Source organism: Cavia porcellus, unplaced genomic scaffold (genome assembly GCF_034190915.1).
Source record: "Cavia porcellus strain 051 isolate PalLab524CR breed Dunkin Hartley unplaced genomic scaffold, mCavPor4.1 scaffold_21, whole genome shotgun sequence".
In the NCBI taxonomy this organism is placed as follows: Eukaryota; Metazoa; Chordata; class Mammalia; order Rodentia; family Caviidae; genus Cavia; species Cavia porcellus.
In genome coordinates this window covers 13208172-13227485 of record NW_026947504.1, presented here as the reverse complement: position 1 = coordinate 13227485, position 19314 = coordinate 13208172, and the positions used below count along the sequence as shown (strand labels likewise).

Genomic DNA, 19314 nt, shown 5'->3' with positions numbered 1-19314 from the left:
AATATGGGAAGAGGCAGCAACAAGAAAGGCTCCTCGGCCCCCAATTCTGAGAAACAGGCAATAGCAGACACCGCACCAATAGACATAAAGCGCCATATAGAGAGCCTAATAGATCAATTCAGGAATGAAGTTATCAACGACCTGAAGCTAGAAGTATGCAGAATAGTTAGAGAAATGCTAAGCACCACCCAAGAAAAAACAGATGGTGGAATGGAAGAACAGAAGAGGGGAGAATTGTTTGATGGAGAAAACAGAGAAAGCATAGAATACGTGAAGCAGGTTCAAAGGGACTACCAAGAAACTAAGAAGTCTATCGAAGACTGGCATAACAGCTTGAAAGAAACTAAGGACAGACTATCTGAGCTGGAGGGCAGACTTGTAATATGGGAGAATGAAATGAAAAACTTCTTAAAAGTAACCAAGAAACAAACAGCAATAATACAAAGACAAGAAGATGATAAAAGGATCCATAACTTAAGGATTAAGAACATAAAAGAAGAAGTAGGGACACAAACAAGTGAACTACAAAAGCTACTAACAGAAATAATCCAGGAGAATTTTCCTAATTTAGCAAAAGGTAAAGATACTCAGATGTATGAGGCATACAGGACCCCAGCTACCTACAACCCAAACAGAGCAACACCCAGGCATATAATAATAAAAATTCCAGAAATTCAATACAAGAACAGAATATTAAAAGCTGTCAGAGACAAGAAACAGACCACTTACAAGGGAACACCCATCAGAATTACAGCAGATTTCTCTGCACAAACCATCAAATCACAAAGAGTGGGGGGGGGGGAATAATTCAAGCTTTGAAAGATAATAATCTCCAGCCAAGATTGAGATATCCTGCACAACTGTCCCTGGAAATTGATGGAAAAACAAGGTGCTTCCAGGATAAAGAGGAACTGGGGGAATTTGCAACCACCACTTCAACTCTACAGAGAGTATTGCAGGATATTCTAAAAAGAGAAAAATACAAAGAATCCAGAAATAGTGGCGGGGAGGCCACAATGAATAGAGCAGAGAACAAAATGAAGAGGACAAACTGACAGCTACTGACAGAAAAAGAGCTCAACAGAAATGAGGCAGAGAAGATTGGATGATAGGAACAGCTATTTTGGAGAAAATGACATCTTAATAGGTAATACTGATTTAGTATCATCTTTTGAAGTCTCATCAAGCTTTTGTTCTTCTGTCTCCATTGGTCTAAATAGGTTGTATCTTATTGGATTTTATTATGTACGATAGTATAAGCACCTTTTAAAGACAAGGAGATTATACAGAAACCATTGTTCATTTTCTGTTAGTCGATTCTAAATACTCTGTAATGCTGTCATTCTCTTAAATGGTTTTACATTGTTTTGATATATTTAATGCTACAGTATACCAAGTTGTACTCAAGGATTTCAAGGAAAGAGACAATATGGTAACTACTTTTAGGTCAGGATTATCTGGTGGTGAAACACTATTCTGCTTAAATGGTTATGTTTTGATCTGCGCTGTTTCGCTGTTATGCCTTCTTTTATCTCAATCTCCACTCCATTATTTACTTTTTAATTTTTATCCTTTTAATTAAAGGAAAAATAAATAAAAATAGCAGGATATATTATAGTAACCCACTTTGACTTTCCATTATCTCGATTTAAAGCCCTGTATTACTCTCACCATCTTGTTTTTGACTGATGTTCCCCTATTCTGGTTTGCTGGATAGTATCAGGTTCGACAGTTTAGGCATCAGCTGTGAAGAGAATGAGATTCATTATGACGCCCATTCTCGTTGACTTTTATCTACTTTTGAAGACCTACAATGTCTCCAATGTTTTGGTTTTGTCAGTTTTGTTCTTTACTGTTTTGTTCAATTGTATTATAACTAATGATATAGGCAGTTCTATTAGAGATAGCGGGAGGCATTATGGTAACTATTGTTGATCACCTTGTATTATGTTTTTACATTATCTATTATGTCCACCCTTTTGCTTTGACCGATTCTGTTCTGTTATGTCACATTTGGTTTTACTCTCTTCCAAAAAAGTAATAAGAACCATGGGAGCAATGAAACCCAAAATGTATAATAGTCATTGTACAAAAGAGAGGAAAAGAAAGTGCTCTAAACTATATAACTGCATGTATATTTAAGTGTATAAGATAGAAAATGATATCACAGAGTTTTATTGGATCATTGAACAGAACTGTTTGCAGTATCATTGTTGGAATGTCCACTTTAAAAGCTTTAATTTTGTGACTTGAACAATTATTTCTAAGATGACAATATGTAATCCATTAACTAGTGATTTCCTACTGTTTTTTTTTCTGTAAATCTGTATATCTTGTACCATTTCTCTGCTTTTTTTTTTCTCCTTAAATAAAATTAAAAAAAAAAGAAAATAGATACTAAAATAGTACTGTATTAGTCACTTTCTCGTCCCTGGGACAAAATACATTACATCACTATTTAAAGGAGGAGAGGTTTAGTCTGCTTTTCAGTTGCAGTGGATTCAGTCCTTAATTGCCTGGCTCCAAGGCAGAGATGGCATGGTAGAATCATGGCAGAGGAGAGCTGTTTGTCACACTGCAGCCAGAAAGCAGAGAGAGAGGAGAGGAGCCAAGGACCAAAATATACACTTGCGGGTTACATTGCCTAGTGACCTGCCTCTTCTGGCTGTGCCCACCTGTGACTGTGTTTAGCCACAGTCAGTTATGAACTCATGGATGGACTGGTCCACCGATGAGCGTAATGCCCTCCATGATCCACTCACTCCACCTCTGAACAGGAGGATTTAGGCAGATGTTTTAGATCTAAATCAGAAAAAAGATGCAACCATCTTGAGTTGGCTCAGAAAGCTATAGGTCTCATCAAAGAGGGGCCAGATGTGTTTTGTGTGGCTGAACTTTAAGAAGACTTTCTGATATTGCTATTAAGAGATGGAGGGAATACAGTGTGTTCAGGCCCCAGAGATCTGAACGCATCATTTATGTGGGCATCTCTGGGAAGCTAAAGAGAGGACTGAGTAGTGGAAAAGGTGGTTGGCTGGTTTGGAGCATACTAAGAAATCTCTTGGAAATTGTAGACTACAAAGGAATTATGAGAGTCATACAATGTAGCTGGCACTATATAGTTTTGGAATGCCAAACTTCAACTAGTAACATGCTTGAGAGAATTTTACTTGTGTCCCATTAAATAGAAAAAGATATCAGCTTTGCATATTGTTTGCTTAGGGAAGGCATTGGAGCTATATGATACATTCACATAATGTGACGGTCCAGAGCATGGACTTGGAGTCAGTCTATGTTGGGAGTTATGGATAAGCTACCTACTCTTTCTGAGCTCCAAATTTCTTATTTGTAAAACGGGGTTGCTTCATGTAACATAAGCTTTTGTGGGTAAAGTATTTAACACAGGTCTTTGAACACTGTAAATGCTCAAAAATGGTAACTTTTCTCAGAAAACTTTTAAATTTACATTTTTTTCTTTAAAAACACAAATGCAAATATTTCTGTATCTCTGCATACTCTGTAAAACATGAAGATGGGAAATCATACATTTGGAATGCTGGGCTCTTGAGACACCCGGAATTTGGACTCTCCCCATAGTCACAGTAATTGCTAATATTTACTAAGCACTCAGGTGCATCTCATGTCACATAGTTTTCTGGGAAGGCAGAATTTCAGGTTCTTCTTTCTCCTACCTATCATGGATCATTTTGCTTATACAGATGACAGGATACTATATGGAATGGAATATAAATATTTTGTTCTGACTCTGTTTATATTAAAAGAAGAGCAGACCAATTCTAGACCACAGCTTGTCACAGCCTCTGATAAAATATCTCCCCCAAATAGCCTGCCTTGCACATTTAGTTTCTGATTGGCTTTCCTCCCTATTCTCCTTCCTCACTGGTGTTTGTTTTCTTCTCATATCTCATGTACCCTTTCTGTCTTCCTTCTTTTCTACCCTCTCCTTACTGAATGTCTTCCTTTCCTGACTCCCTGTCTATTTATGCAGATTTATTTCTGTTAATGTAAGTCCTTAAAGCTCCTATCAAGCAGTGCCTAGTTAAGGTGAGGATTAAGTCATGTTCCAGCAGCTTATCAACACGATTAAAATGGTGATGTGGATGCCAAAGGAACTGATCAGCAGTGGCAAATAGTGGGGGGCTCCATGGGCTTCCAAGAAAACATTGCATTTGTGGGGGTCACTTTGACTGATCTAATCAAAGCTCAGTCCTTGGATTTCAGTAGACCTGGGTGAAGACTTGGCTCTTCTCCTTCCTAGCAGTTTCCTCATCTGTGAAATAGGAAAATACCAGAGACCTCCAGGTACTGTTGGAAGAATTGAAGGAAAACATGTTTATTTGAATAGTGCCCAGCACATGTTATAATGCTACTAGATAGTAGTAATTGTTAGGTGACGATTAACAACAATCTCTACCTTCTTTCTTGCTTTATTTTTATTTCCTGACCCCACACTCCTTGCCTAAGCAAGCAGCACAAACACTCCACTTGACAAGGGTGCTGATTATTGAGGTCTTGAGGTAACAACGAGTGGAGGAAGCTGAGAATGCCAAAGACATGTCTCAACTACAAAGATTGATGGTTGTGGAAAAAACACTAGTTTTCCAAAGCCTTTGGAAAATGAAACTAAGCCAATAAAAAGAGAAGTGTTAATTGCCAACCCTTCCTTTTCTAATACAAAAAAAAGCCAAAGAAAGAGATGTTTTTTTTTCCTGTTAAAGGTAGGCTTCTGCAAACTGAACTCCTTTCATAATCTCTCAAGGGGAAGAGAGCACTGATTTCTGCATCCACTTTTCTCTCATCCTGTTGCTCATTGCTTTAAGCACAGAGTCTACTTGGGTTTCCCTCTTCCACAGGAATTCTCCATTCCAAGAGATATTTGGAATCTGAAAGATTGCCTCACTTGCTTTCCCAAAAAATGCCCCTCCACTTCTCTGCCATTTTTGTTTATTGAACAAAATTCCCCAATAAAATTTATTGTTACCTTGCCATTCTCAGATCCAGGCAGCTTATGAAAATTACAGATAAACACCCCTCCTGAGCACAGCCCTACAGGCTTCTCTTCTTGCTCTGTGCCCAGTGATTTTGCCACATTGCCTTGGCAACCAATTAAAATACTTTCATGTGTACACTGATACAATTCTTAATTCTGAAAAAACCGAGGCAACCTGTTCAGAAGGTTTCAGCATGCCAAAGAAATGGGGTTCTCTCTGCAATGTAGCTCCATTCTAACCTCCCGATTATCTTGGAATCCCCTGTGAGCACCTGTGCATTATTCCTAATGCACCTGGCCTTAAGTCAAGAGGCTCCCTCGTCACCCAGACAGGGGCTCGTACAGATCCCACAGACAAAAACGACTGGTGCTTTGCTCTTTCAGCCTCTTCCTTGTGGCTGGTGACGCTGGGTGCAGTTTCCTGCAACAAGGCAAGCACCACGCACTCCACAATTAAATCTGTAGTGAGTGCTGGCTGCATGTCAGCCACTGTGCTAGGTACAGAAGAGGACAAGACACTTTATTCATGGCGCTTATGGTCCAGTAGGAAGAGAAATGAACACACAGTGCTGTGCAGCCTAACATGCAGTGCACGTTGGAGGGAAGCGCTGGAACCTGACGGGGAATGTAGGCTGACCTGACTGCCCAGAAGAAAGAAGGCTACCGAGCAATCTGAGAAGGGACTGCGGTCAGTTGCATGGGGCTGGTTTCCTGATGGGAACAATATAGGGAAACAGCAGCTTGCTGTAAGGGTGAGAGGACTTGACAAGATAAACCTACCCAGATGAGTACAAGCAGATAACTGACCTTACCAGAAATTTCTATGGTGCCAGGCCCTGTGTTAAACCCATTGTATATAATCTTATTAAACCTTCCTAATGATCTTGAGAGGTTAGTATTACTATTTCCAGTTCGTGGCAGTGGCATTTAATGTTACTAAGTAACTTATCCAAAAGCAATACACACAAATGCAGAGCCTTTCTTCTGAATCACATTACATGTTCCATGTTCAGTTACATCATTACAAGTCTAATGAGATGCATCAGAAAACTACAATATATATTTTAAAAATGATCCTTGAATGTCTACTCCTCTTATTCAGAAATAACTAAAATACACACATACACAATTATGTACACATATGCACACACCTCATGCTGGAGGAATGGAAGACGGGGAATTATTGTTCAGTGAGTCTAGAATTTCTGTTTGAGAGGCTGAAACAGTTCTGGAGATGGGTGATAGTGATGGTTGTACAACAGCATGAATTATGTAATACCACTGAATTGTACACTTAGAAAAGGCTAAAGTGATAGATTTTGTACTATGTATATTTCATGAAAATGTAATTGTTCAAAAAATGGTAAAATTAGGGTAATGGCCACATGAGAGGTCGGGGACCTGTTCCTACCTGCAATGTTGGCTTCCTCTCATGATGGAAGCCAGGCCAACCCAGCTGACAACTCAGAGGCAAATTGTTTAGAGCATCTTTCTTTCGGTCACTAGTCTCCCTATGACTGTCAATTAACTCATGATAAAGAGTTTTTCTTAAGATCAAAGGAGCGCACGTAGAATTTGTGGTGTATGACTCAGGAGGTTAGCTCTATAAAATGGCATTTTCTATCTTCTTTGGGTTAGTGATTCGTAAGCCCAGTAATTTTGAACCTGGCCCACTGTGTTTTTCAGAGTGGTATTTATCACTTAAAAGATAGTTAATGAGATTATTCATGTCACCGCATGCTTTAAGCCTAATATAGGATGCTGTTCATTACCCACATATCTCTGCTCTGTAATAGTGTACTTCATGAGGGGCTCATTTCTGTATCATGAAGCATTATTTCCTGAGTCTGTGAAGTCTACCAGAGACATGAATGCTTTTGTTTTCTATTTTTCCACTCCAAAAAATAGTTTGGGTTCCTCATGTGGGTTAGGCTGTGGGCTAGGTACTTGGAGTAGAGTATAGAAAGATATGACAAGTTGAAAAAAGCTCTTGGTGCCTGGAAAAAAGATCAGAGAAATGACAATGATCAGAGATGAACTCCTCTACTCTCTTGAGTCCTGGGGTCTGAGCCCATGAGTGTCTTTGATGTGAGTCTTCAAGATGGAACCCAGCACAGTTCATTGATTGCTCTGGCTTTTGAGCTGGGATTCTAGAGCAGTGTGATGCTGGAGGCTGACGCAAACTCAAACTGTAGGAAGCTGCTCATGGTCGAAGGCCTTGTCTCTTCTCGTCTGCATCCTCCCTCTCTCTCTGGGTGCTCTGGCTGGCTTTCAAATGTGCTAGAGTTGTCAGCTAACCTGGACTTCTTTTTTTTTTTAGAAAAGAATGGCTCTGTCTGCCAGTGGCATGGAGACTGCCCTTCAGTTGCTCAGTAAGCCCAGCCATGCACTTGGAGCAGAGATATCTTGTTTGGCTGCCCTGAATCCACCAAGTAGCTGTAGACACAGTCAATAGGCCACACAATGGCACATAACCAATTTGGCATGATGGCTGTTGGAGAGACTTTATTACAGAGAGCAGCTGACATACATCTTCCTACTAGTATCTAGTCACACCGATAAGAAGGCAAGTATCTAGTCACCCTATCTGTTCTCCATCTGTTTCGTTCTCCCTGTCCTCCTACTTCTATTCTAATTCAGCACAGCTCTGTCTTGTCCTGCCTTTCCTAGCACATCATGCCCCAGGTAGACCCTGTCTTTTCATCCCTTAACTATATCCTTCAAATCCTTAAAATAACTTTTTAAAAGAAAGTTTCTTTTTATTGACTGACCAAGATTCACTTCTCTCTAACTGAATTACCTCACCATCTAACATTTTCATCTACCATGATTTCTTGAAACTAAGCTGTCTTTGTTTTAATCAACCTTAACAAGTTATAATTTATATCACAAAAGATACTCATTTTAACTGTGCAGTTTGCTCAATTTTGACAAACCTATACACTGCCACATAAAACATCTCCATTACTCCCCAAATCACTATATAGTTTTTTCCAGAATTTTATATAAGTGGAATGAGGTAATGTGTACTCTTTAGTAAGATACATCTTTTCCCACATCTCGACATTTCTAAAAATGGATGTGTCATGCAGTAAGTGTGTAACATGGTAGTGTTTTTCTCTTCAGAACCATAATTAAACCAACAATATATCTAGAATGAATAATATCTTACAATCAGCATCACTATTTTGGGATACAAATGTGTGTGCATGTATACATCTGTGTGTCCGTGTATGCTGAATAGCTGGATAGTTAGCACTGGGAAGGGGAAATCTGTGCTTCACCCTGTAAGTTACCATAGCAGTGCTTATAGCTAGAAATTGTCAGGAACTAAATAAATACTGCAGAGGATGGTGATAGTGAGTTTCAGAGTTGTCTAAAAATATCTTTTGCATTATGACTGAACATATTAAGTCTAAGACAGCATTTCCAAAATATTGTTTCATGGACAGTTAATCTTATTAAGGTGCTGACAAAATGGGGATGTGTGTGCCAGTATTATTGAAGTGTGGGAAATGTTTCTTTTCATAATCTTCTCCTTTGAGAGTCCCATTTATTAGCGTGCTAAAAGTTTCAAAAAATCCCCAGAGTTGAGGAGAGTTATATCTGAGCTGGTCTTGCCAGGGCCCAGGTCCATGTAACGACACCTGAAATGGGTCAGATGAGGAGGCTCCTCAGAGTCAGGAGCTGAATGAGTGCTTTTCCTTCTCTGCAAAATATATCTCCAGCTCGAAAGGACAAGTGGGCAGACAGGAGGGAAAGGCAAACAGCACAAATACACGCACTGGTAATCCCTTAGGTGACGTGAGCCCACTCCTCGAGGTAGATCACTGAGACCGAGTAAACATAATCATGTGCCCTACGTGTCTCTCTCGGAGCTCAGGCTCTCCAACAGAGAAAGATACCTTTAGCCAGTGAGAAAACTGAAGCAAGTCAACAGAATATTTGACTCTGTAAAACAGGGAAGGGCCCAACTGCAGGGATTACGTTGATTGTCTAAATGATGGCAAAGTCCTTCCCTGAAACCGCATTCATTCTCTCAGTACATAAAGATGAAAGAAATGAGAGTGGGCTGGTGAGACAGGTAAGGCTAAGTGTGCAAGAGCTCTCTTTCACTTTTCAATATTATCTTAAAAATTGTCACGTGGCATAAATCAGACTCAGATTTTAAATATTGTATTGTCTCTCTAGTATAAAAAATTAAAATAATAAAAAGCTGAAAGAATAATAAGATCCAAAATGTGTAATAGATATTGTGATAATGAAAGGGAAAGAAAGTGCCCTAAAGGATGTAACTGTATGTTTAAGTGTGCAAGATAGATAACCACACTACTTTTTGTTAGTTCATCAAACAGAATGGTTTGTGCTGCCATTGATTGTCCACTTTGATTTTGTGACTTGAGCAACTACTTCTAAGATAACAGTATGTAATTTATCAGCTAGTGATTTCTTACTGTTTTTTTTTCTGAAATTCTGTACTATTTCTACCCTTTTTTCTGTTTTGCTTTTTTTCTCTAAAAAAAAATTGTCACTTGGTAAAAAGGCAAAGAATCAGTGATGCTGGGAAAGTGAGCAGGTTCTTGCTTTGTGTATGGTTTCTCCTTGAACTACGATTTGGGGTGAGTGAAGCTAGGGGGTGGTCTTTTGGTGTGTATTTCTATAAATTCCAATACACACATAGCTTCATTTATCTACTACCACAATCACGGTGCAGAACAGTGCCATTATTCCATTAAACTCGCTCGTGCTGCTCCTGTGTAGCTATGTCCTCCCGCCCTTCAACCTGTAACCTCTGGCAACTGCTGATGTGTGTTCTGTCACTATCGTTTTGCCTTTTCAAGAACTCCCTTTCCTTTTGATAATTCCTTAAATCACCTTTGCTTTATTTTTTAATAGGAGCCTCTGAATACTTATATGTCTGTGCACAAGAAATTTCAATATCAGCTGACTTTCGTCTCCATTGTGACTGTTTTGTTGTTAGCTGTTGCTAACATTTATAAGCACTTCCTATGCATCAGAGTTGCACTAAGCTCTAATGCCCTAAGATATGCATTATCTCATTGACCCTCACAGTGGCCTCTCATACTATCTCCATTTTACAGATATGGGAACTGAAGATCAGACAAGTGAAGGAACTTTCCCAGCTCATCACAGATAACAAGTGATTGAAACCCAGGCCCAATATAGCTCCATCTGACTGTAAATTCTTAAACACTTACAATTAGCAATAAAAGGGAGGAGGTTATAACTAGAGAGGTGGTGCCCTGAGAGAGATAGGCAGCAGTGCCAATTCAGGACCATATGGTTTTTAAAATGTTTGCAAATGTGTGTAATGCTGGAGAATCATCTGGGTCTCCTGACTTCTCAACCTCCACCTTCACCTATCTGTCTTTCTCCACCAGTCACATATGGTCTGTGCTATCCCAGGTGGTGCCTGCCTGCTGTTTTCAGGGGTCTAGCATGATTTGAATCCCCTTACATATTTAGCAAAAGCCATCAATTATATCACAGCTCTGTCTCAGAATACAACATCTGAGCCAGGAAGGGGCTGGACCACCTGCTGGTTTCTACTTAGTCTCAGTTCCCTAAAGTGCTTTCTGACCTCATTCTCTCTCCTTGGTTGCTTGCAACACCTGCTGAAAAAGTTTCTAGGACACAGCCACCTGGTCTGTGTGCTGGTGGTGGCAGGTGCATTCTTGCTGATATGTGGTAAGACGGGAGTGTATGTGATTGGCAATGATGCTTAGCAATGTAAGAAGAAAGCCCAGCCCCACAAATCCCAGGCTGGCAACACTGTGGAGGGGGATAGAGTGAAAAGCAGCGGAAAGGAAAGATGGAAAAGTTTGTGAGGATCAATGATGCTGGGAAAGTGGACCAGATTCTTGCTTTGCATATGGCTTTTCTTTGAACCATTTGAGGAAGTGATGTTAGGGAATCTTGTTCCAGAATCAACTCTGCTCCATAAGGGTTTCAGAAGTCAAATGCAAAGCAAACATGTCCTGGGCAGAATAATATATCTGAAATATGGTGATAGGTGCTTTGGAGGGAAACAAAACAAGCAAGAAGCCAGGGTACCAGGGATCATCACGGCATTTGATTAACAAGGGGGTGAAAGAGGGCACATAATTTAGAAAGTGTTGAGTCACTTCAATAACAATCTAACATTTATTGAGTGCTTAATGCGAGCCAGTGAACAACTAATTGACATGAATCATCTCGTTTATTCCTCACAACAACCCTCTGAGTAGGTACTACTATTATCTTCAATTTACAGATGGAGAATTGGATGCCCTGAAATGTAAAGTACACAACTATTGAGGGGAAGACTCAGGTTCTGAATTTGGATATTTCTCAAACCTAATCCTATGAATTCTTAACTTCTCTATTTTATTGATTGTCCTAATTCAGAAATACTACCAATGTGTAACAGTAAAGAGAAAAGGCAATCAACTATTGAGGAACCCAGAATCCTTTGGAAACCTTGCAAAGTTGATTTGGCTTCACTGCATTATGGGAAGGAATATGAACCAACGGGATTTATAGTATGAGAGGCCCTCTAAACTGTTGATCTTACTTGTTGGCTTGAAATAATTGCATGCTGTAAAATCCTGCAGCCATTTCTCAAGTTTTGTTTTTACACAATCAGCTTGGGAGGGATTTAGACATGTAGGCACAATGGGCTAATTTTTCTCTCTCTTGGGTTGGCACCATAAGGTGTGACTATTGGTTCCACCCTGGTATACTGGCAGGCACAAGAGGCATCAGACCTCTTTGAGCCAACAAAAAGATCCTGACGAGCTTGTTTTTCAGATGAGCCTAGGTGAGGAGAACAGAATTTGGGCTGAAAAACTCATAGACAGGAAGTTAAATGTACTCTTTTAGAGTGCTGGGTTATCAGTGAGTCCTCTGAAACAGGTGTTTTACAAAATGGTACCCTGCCACAACAGGTTATTTATATCCTTTTTAGGGGAGTACTTGATACTTAGTATTATTCTGGCTTGAACTCACGATCGATTCAAGTTTAATAATAGTATCTATCACTCTCTTGTAAGGCCTATAACTTCTGTGTTTTGCAGAATGCCTCATGCATGGCAGGGCACAATAAACAGCCTAAATAATGTTTACTCTGATAATGATCTTCTAAGTGCCTTTCATCTAAGACTCAAAGTGTCTGGCAAACACTAATTAGTTAAGCCTCATAGTGGCTCTTTGTTTTACAATACATTTTCCCATTTTACAGAATTTTAAATTGAGACCCAGCAACATTTAGTGGCTTGCCCAAAGTCATAAAGTGACTTTAAATTAACAATAATGATGATGCTTTGCACTTATTTGATGGATGTTTTCTAAGGTGATATAGTATGTCACCAGCCTGGAGCCAGGCAAGTATCAGATATTTCCAGTTACTGGCTATACTGCAAAAAATGAAGCAGAAAAGGTGAGTAATTTGCGGGAATTTAACTGAGGTTGCAAGTCCATTCCTCTGACTCTCAGCGCATACAGGGCATTCGTAGTTCTTGTGGGTGAGGGATGAATGGCTGCTTTCACACTTAACAGGAAAGATAGTTGCATTTTTAGCAGTAGAAACATGTTGCAGAATGATGCCATATTTATATCTAAGGATGGATTTGTTCATATTCACATTGAGAGAGGCATAGAGAAAAAGTGCACCATTCAAGAAAGGAACTAGGGGTGGTGAGGTGAGGCGGCCAGCTCCACTCTTCTGCAGAATGTCTTTACTAACCCAGGCCCTGCCTGAAGGCAGGGACGCTTAAACACTTGGTTCCATATTTCCGCCTCATGACAGGCCTCAGTTCAGAACAGCTTGTCCAATGGGAACAGACGCATTGCTGGCACCTTAGTCTGATGTTACAAGTCCCTGCAGAAGAGCTGTAAGGACACCCAGTATTTAATGGTTTTTCTCTTGCATATGACCAGCTCTCATCTCAACCTCCCATCCTAAAAGGGCCTTCTAAGTCCTCGGCTGCTCCAAAACTTGCTACCTTTTCTTAATCAAACAGTCCCAGCAAAAAACCCAAGAGGTATGCAAAGCTGATAAAAGGCTCACCTCCTCAGTGAGTAATGACACTTCTGAAAGGCAAGTCAGATTTTGCAGGGAGGGGTTGTTGAGGTTAGGAATTCAACTGGGATTTACTGATCCAGAGGTAGGCCCTTTTCTCTATAAACAAGGCGCTTTTGAGAAAAGCTTGCTTCCCACCCCCACTCTGCCTCAGCAGGCCTGTGGATTTCTGATTGATGACTAGGCCAGGGCTAATGGAGAGATGTAAGGAGAACTGCCAAGCCCTTTCCTGGAATGTGTTCACAGGCACAAGCACAATGGCAATAAAAAAAAAAAAAAAAATCTGCAGTGAAGAAATAACACAACATCTCACTTCTTCCCGCTCTCGTTTTTGAATGTCTACACCCATCGCTACCACATGGGTGCCTTCAAGGTTCAGCAAACCCAACCAGAGTTGAACTCTCAGGGGGAAAACTTCAAAAACTTGTGTGGAACACACTTCACAAGCCTCTTCCTGTCTGAGGAAGGGGTCCTGTGCAAATTCACCCTCTGCAACTCTTCTGAGCAAATTTGTGGGATCCTGATGCCAGTATCAAAGCTTGCTGTAGTCAAGACTTGAAAGAATGCAGCTTTGATTTTCTAGGTATGCCAACAATCCGAATCATAGTTTTCTGTGTCCACTTTGGTACACTGACTTCAGAGCTGACAGTACAAATAATCCTGCTGGGCCCACAGGGACCAGATCTTTCTCTTGAGATGTGCTCTTTAGATGCATCCAACATTAACCTCACCACCAAGTTGGACCAAGTCCTCAGGGTATGCTTGCAAGGCCAGATGGACAGACTCACATTACCCAAATACAAAAGGCATGACTAGTAATCATCCATGGGGCTTAACCAGGTCTGTTTGTGTTCTAATTGCAGCCTCTGATGGGTATTTTATTTATCTTACAAAGTGAGATGCATGTTCAGAGCTCCTATACAAATGTGTTGTGTTTCATGGACCAGCCTTTGCTATCAATCAGTCCACCCACCTAGGCGCTTCCCTCCAGGTCAGTCTCGGAGTCATGCTTCAAACAGATTACGAATGACTATTGCCATAATAATGCTTTAAAACTAGTGGTAAAAAGACAGATTTGGGTAAAATTCAAACAGTCTTTGACATTTGTAAACTTCTTGGGAGATCTTAAAAGCAACCATAGTTGGATTTGTTTTCCCTTTTTATCTCACACCCTGGGGTGTTTCCTGCATGCTGGTTTGGCTTCCAAAGCAACAGGAGTCAAAGACCAAAATCCTAATCTAAAAGCCTTGCCCTGTTCTACGCTACTACCTACTACCGCTGGAGAGGAAGTAAGAAGAACCTAGGAAACTTTAGAAGTGTTAAGGAAAACTCAAACAGATTAGATAGGCTCAGGATTCTGCTGTATTACACTAATGTGATTACTGCTCACTGAATGGAAACTTAGCTCTAGGGAATCACTGGTGACGATCTAAAGATCTAAACGTAACTCAAAGAAGACTGTTCCCTGACTGCCAGGGCACACACACACCAAGTGGACTTATATTAGTCAGTAAGCTCTTTCTTACCCCATCCATGTGGATTCTGATGTTGGGCACCAGCCGGAAAGGGCTGCCCTGCAGACTTCTAGGGCTGGTCCTGCTCTTCCTGCTGTCCTGTGAGGTCAGCACTCCAGGCCTGCGGAAGGATCCCCCTCGCCCAGAGCTCGGACCAGAGCGCACACCATCCAGGAGACGCACCAGCAGCAGGTTGGTCGGCAGTGCCTCTATGCTGCAAAACACCAGGGTCCTGCATTCGGGGCACCTCAGCTCCTTGTGGGCCTTGAAAATCCTCTGAAGACATGGTTTGCAGAAGGTGTGCTGGCAAGGGAGGACTTTGGCTGTGACATCAAGCTTTTCGAAGCACACAGGGCACTCCAGAAGATCAAGTAACGTCAGATCATCCATTTTATTTTAAAGCTCTAGTCCCGACGTGGAGGAGCGGGTTCCACATTGTAGAGGCAGCTGAGGCCAGGGCCACAGCCAGTGTTTGGAGAGAGTCAGAATGCCTGCCTGTTTGAAAGAAAAAGAAAGGAAAGAAAATATGTGACTGCTCTGGGAGGTATATCCCACCTACACTGAGGCAGTATCTCATAAGGCAGTTTGCAAGTACTTTGCTCTGGAACCCAAGTTTCAAATGACTCATTGTGATTCAGTGCTAGCGTGTATAAGACTCAACCTGTGCCTGCTGCAAGGATCAGAGGGAGCATTCGGAACAGTGACTGATAGCTCACTGCCTCTTGTGGACTGCGCGAGCAGGGTGACAAAACTGGCCTGTCCAAGTGGCTGTATTCCCTTGTCTACCAGCTGCAGCGGGAAGGAATCCTTCTTACCCCCTCTTACCCTTCCTAATTCTCAAATCAAAGCCCACGCAGAATGTCATTTCTGTGACACTCTCTAGCTTGCCTCCTTAAGTTTGTCTGCTATCTATATCACACACAGATTAAGTTTAAATGAGTTTATCTGAAACGTGTGCAGGTGTAGAATGAACCGCTCTACAATATGTCTTCCTCTACTACTTTGTTAGAGTAATATACTAGAAAAACTACTAGAAACTCATTTTCAGAAGTTGTTTTGCCTTAATTATAGGCCAGGGTACTTGGAAGCTTTGAATCAATCTCTCTCTCTCTCTCTCTCTCTCTCTCTCTCTCTCTCTCTCTCCCTCCCTCCCTCCCTCCCTCTCTCTCTCTCCCCCTTTCCCTGATTATGTTAGACTCAGAGACAGTGCTCTTCCCACAAGGTGAAGTCCTGCAGCCCATTTGGTTGCTGTGACCCGTGCTCTCGGTTTCAGCTGGGCTCTTAGGAACTTCATACTGCGGCAATCTGTGGAAACCCTGCTGAAGCAGCATGTAATGCCGGAGAGCGCATGGTCTGAAATCGATCCTTGTTTCAGAAAGTTTCCTTTTAAGTGTCCGAAGCCCAGACTCCACTTAGAGAAGTCTCCTGGGGAGCAGTCAGCTGGCCCTCACAAGTGCCAAAGCTGGGGTGACCCGAGGAAGCCAGGAGGGAGGCTTGGCAGGACAGCCAGCGAGCCCTCGTAAGCAGGCAGAAGCGACGCAGGAGGGCGAGAGATGGCGCCTCGCCCTCCTAAGAGTCCTCGCCACAGATGTCAGCGCCAGCAGGCTGGGGAGGTGCGGGCTACTAACCTTGTGCCTGTAACCCTGCGAGTCAGCTCAGCTCTGCTGGGTCTGCTGGGTCTGCGGCTCAGGAGGGTGAGCTCCTCCAGTTGGCTTCCTTTCCCGGAGCGCTGCCTCCCGCTGCCTTCAAAACTTTAACCACGCCGAGTCCCACTCTTTTCAAGGGCTCGGCTCACCCAGCCCTATTAACACCTTCACTGCCGGCGGCCGCCTGCCTGTCACTAGTCCTCCCTGCTGATCTTTCCTGTGTGACACTGAGTCAGGTGCTGAGAAAAGGTTGTCAGAGGCAAAGTATGCAGTCAGTCCCTAAGGCTAAGAATTTACGAAGTTTGTATTTCCTTTTTTCCCATTTTCCTCCTATCTAAGAAGTTGAAGCCTCCCCAGGTATAGATGTGCCAAAGTGATTGTATTTATTTTAAAAATTTTAAAGGACGAGCCAGCCACCTAGGAAATGCTGCTCCTTAAAATTGTGGTTGATTCATGAATTTAGAAATGAAAAGAACTAATTCTATTAGAGATAGCGGGAGGCATTATGGTAACCATTATTGATCACCTTGTATTATGCTTTTACATTATCTATTATGTCCACCCTTTTGATTTGATTGACTCTGTTCTGTTATGTCACATTTGGTTCTACTCCCTTCCAAAAAAGTAATAAGAACTGTGGGAGCAACAAAACCCAAAATGGGTAATTGTCATTATACAAAAGAGAGGAAAAGAAAGTGCTCTAAACGATATAACTGCATGTATATTTAAGTGTATAAGATAGAAAATGATATCACTGAGTTTTATTGGATCATTGAACAGAACTGTTTGCAGTCTCACTATTGGAATGTCCACTTTACAAGCTTTAATTTTGTGACTTCAATTATTTCTAAGATGACAATATGTAATCCATTAACTAGTGATTTCCTACTGTTTATTTTTTTCTGTAAATCTATATAACTTGTACCCTTTCTCTGCTTTTTTTTTCTCCTTAAATAAAATTTGAAAAAAAAGCAATGAAAAGAACTGTGGTGATCTTTTGGCTCAATCTCCCACCCACAAAAACTATTGCATGCATACGCACACTTGAAAAATCAATGCAAAGAAGGGTTTTTCTTTTTTTAAAAAAAGAAAAATAATAGCCCCTGGTCTTCTTTTGCCTGACACCCACTTTAGTCATTTCATATCCCCAGTGAAGCCTCATGCCTCCAGTTTTTATTTACCAAGAATGCATGTAATGTAAAGTTACAAAGGTATCTAGTCGAATAAGTAGGTATAATTCCACTGGGTTAGTCTATTTGTGTCAAGCATTGTTGTAAATATCACACCTGTATTAACGTGCTTACCTGTTTACACAACAGAGGGTGAGCTCTTTACCTTCACCGCTCAGATGAAAAAACAGAAACATGCAAAGTAAATAGATCATCCTAGGAGACACAGCTAGCAGAAAGCAGGATGTCTGTGCTCTTAACTATTGTATCATTAGAGTGACAGAATTTTAAGATGAGAAGAGATGGCTTAAGGAAGTTAAATCTCATTTTTTTTTTTTTGAGGCAGAGTCTATGTAGGTCAGGTTGGCTTTGAATTTACTATATAGCCCCAGTTGGCCTGAAAGTATCAAGGGATCCTCCTGCCTCAGCCTCCTGAGTGCTGGGATTACAGGAGTGCACTACCATGTCTAGCCTAAACCTCATCTAGGATGGCAAGAAGTCAAAAGATGACCCAGACTGACCAATCAGCTTCTCTTTGCAGATGAGGTTTCTATGCCCAAAGAGATCAAGAGATTCTTTGAAGTTGCCCAGTGAGTTAAGGACAGAATTGAAACTGTAACCTGGATATTCTTTTCTTAAAAAATGTGGTTTTCCATCCCGTCCTAAGGATAATAATTCTTCAGTATGTGGACAGCACTTAGACCTGAAAGGACTGATATTTTTAAAAGGTTCTTCCATGTCAGAGTTGAATAAGGAAACACGCATGAAGCTCCAAACAAGGAAAACTTTCAGAAGAAGATGATGAAGTTGTTCCTCTTCTGAGCACTGAGTCCTAATTTTTGTGTGCATTGATTTCAGAAGCCACTCTTAACTCTTTTAATCTCCTCTTTGAGCTTCAACATCACATCTCATTTTGCTTTCCTGTCCCCTTCATTTAATTTCCACCATGATTCTGTGTCCATCAGGAAGCCCCTGATGTTTTGAGGGTCTGCGCTGTCTGCTGCCTCTTTTCATCTTAGTAAACCTGGGTCTCCTGTGTAAGATGCCCTGTGGGTCCCCTCCATCTAGAAAGGGGCCCCTCAGGGCTAGACTTTCTGTTGCAAAGGCTGGTGACATGTTCCCTTGCTCATCCCCTACACTCATTTGTCATCGTTTGTACAGATTAATGGGTTTCATTTGGTGAAACTGTACATCCACGTAACATACTTTGCCTTGCCTGTTTTGGAGGAGCAGTTTTGAGGCATATATTATATTTTGCTCCTTCCCATTCCCCTTGCCTGTTCTTGCTTATTTTCAAATACACATTGTCTTCTTGATATACCCACATATGCACCTACATGTGTACATAAGCATGTACACTAGTCTCAGTGATACTCATGCAGAGTACTTGCTGCATGCCCCAGACCAATAAACAAACTAACTCAGGCTTCCAGAGTTTACAATGTGAACCCATACTTGTCTAATTCTGGTTAACATGTTTAGTTCTCATGTTGTAAAGGCATGTATATGCCATAAGTACATCTATATAAACTTGATTGTAAAAAGCCACATACTTTTTATACACAAGTCCATCTGATCCTAGAACCAACCCAAGACAGAACCCTGAAGTCAAAAAAGGAGGCTGGGGTTCTCTGCCTTTTATGTTCTGTCATCTATCCAGCCTTGTGCCTCCTTCATGTCCATGTATGGGCAGTAGCTTCAAAAAGCTTCAATGTGTTGGGCATGGTGGCACATACCTGTAATCCCAGCACTCTGGGAGGCTGAGGCAGGAGCATTGCCATGAGTTCAAGGCCAGCCTGGGCTACATAATTAGTTCAAGGCAAGCCCAGACTACACAGTGAGACCCCTTCTCAAAACACAAACACGAACATGCTTCACTGGTTCCATCCCTGAG

At 41.3% G+C, this 19314-nt stretch overlaps 1 protein-coding gene and 1 long non-coding RNA gene across 10 annotated transcripts in view; one reads left to right on the top strand and one right to left on the bottom strand.

The window, feature by feature from the left end:
* Nucleotides 1-16373, bottom strand: part of Sh3rf2 (SH3 domain containing ring finger 2) — a 109834-nt gene extending 93461 nt beyond the window's left edge. For all 7 annotated transcript variants that reach the window (XM_063232296.1, XM_063232297.1, XM_063232300.1 and 4 more), the window contains exons 1-2: nucleotides 16234-16373; nucleotides 14618-15100 (exon numbers count right to left, since the gene is read on the bottom strand). In XM_063232296.1, coding sequence (XP_063088366.1) covers nucleotides 14618-14995 — 378 coding nt within the window. In that variant the 5' untranslated portion in view covers nucleotides 14996-15100; nucleotides 16234-16373. The remainder of the gene's footprint in view (nucleotides 1-14617; nucleotides 15101-16233) is intronic.
* Nucleotides 1-19314, top strand: part of LOC134471917 (uncharacterized) — a 128772-nt gene that overhangs the window by 74291 nt on the left and 35167 nt on the right. Inside the window, exon 3 of one of the 3 annotated variants that reach the window (XR_010041660.1) lies at nucleotides 15801-16234. The exons of 1 other annotated variant lie outside the window; for it this stretch is intronic. This is a non-coding gene — a long non-coding RNA (uncharacterized LOC134471917). Of the gene's footprint in view, nucleotides 1-7331; nucleotides 7560-15800; nucleotides 16235-19314 lie in introns of those variants that run through there. One more of the 3 variants, XR_010041659.1, reaches the window with a different exon arrangement.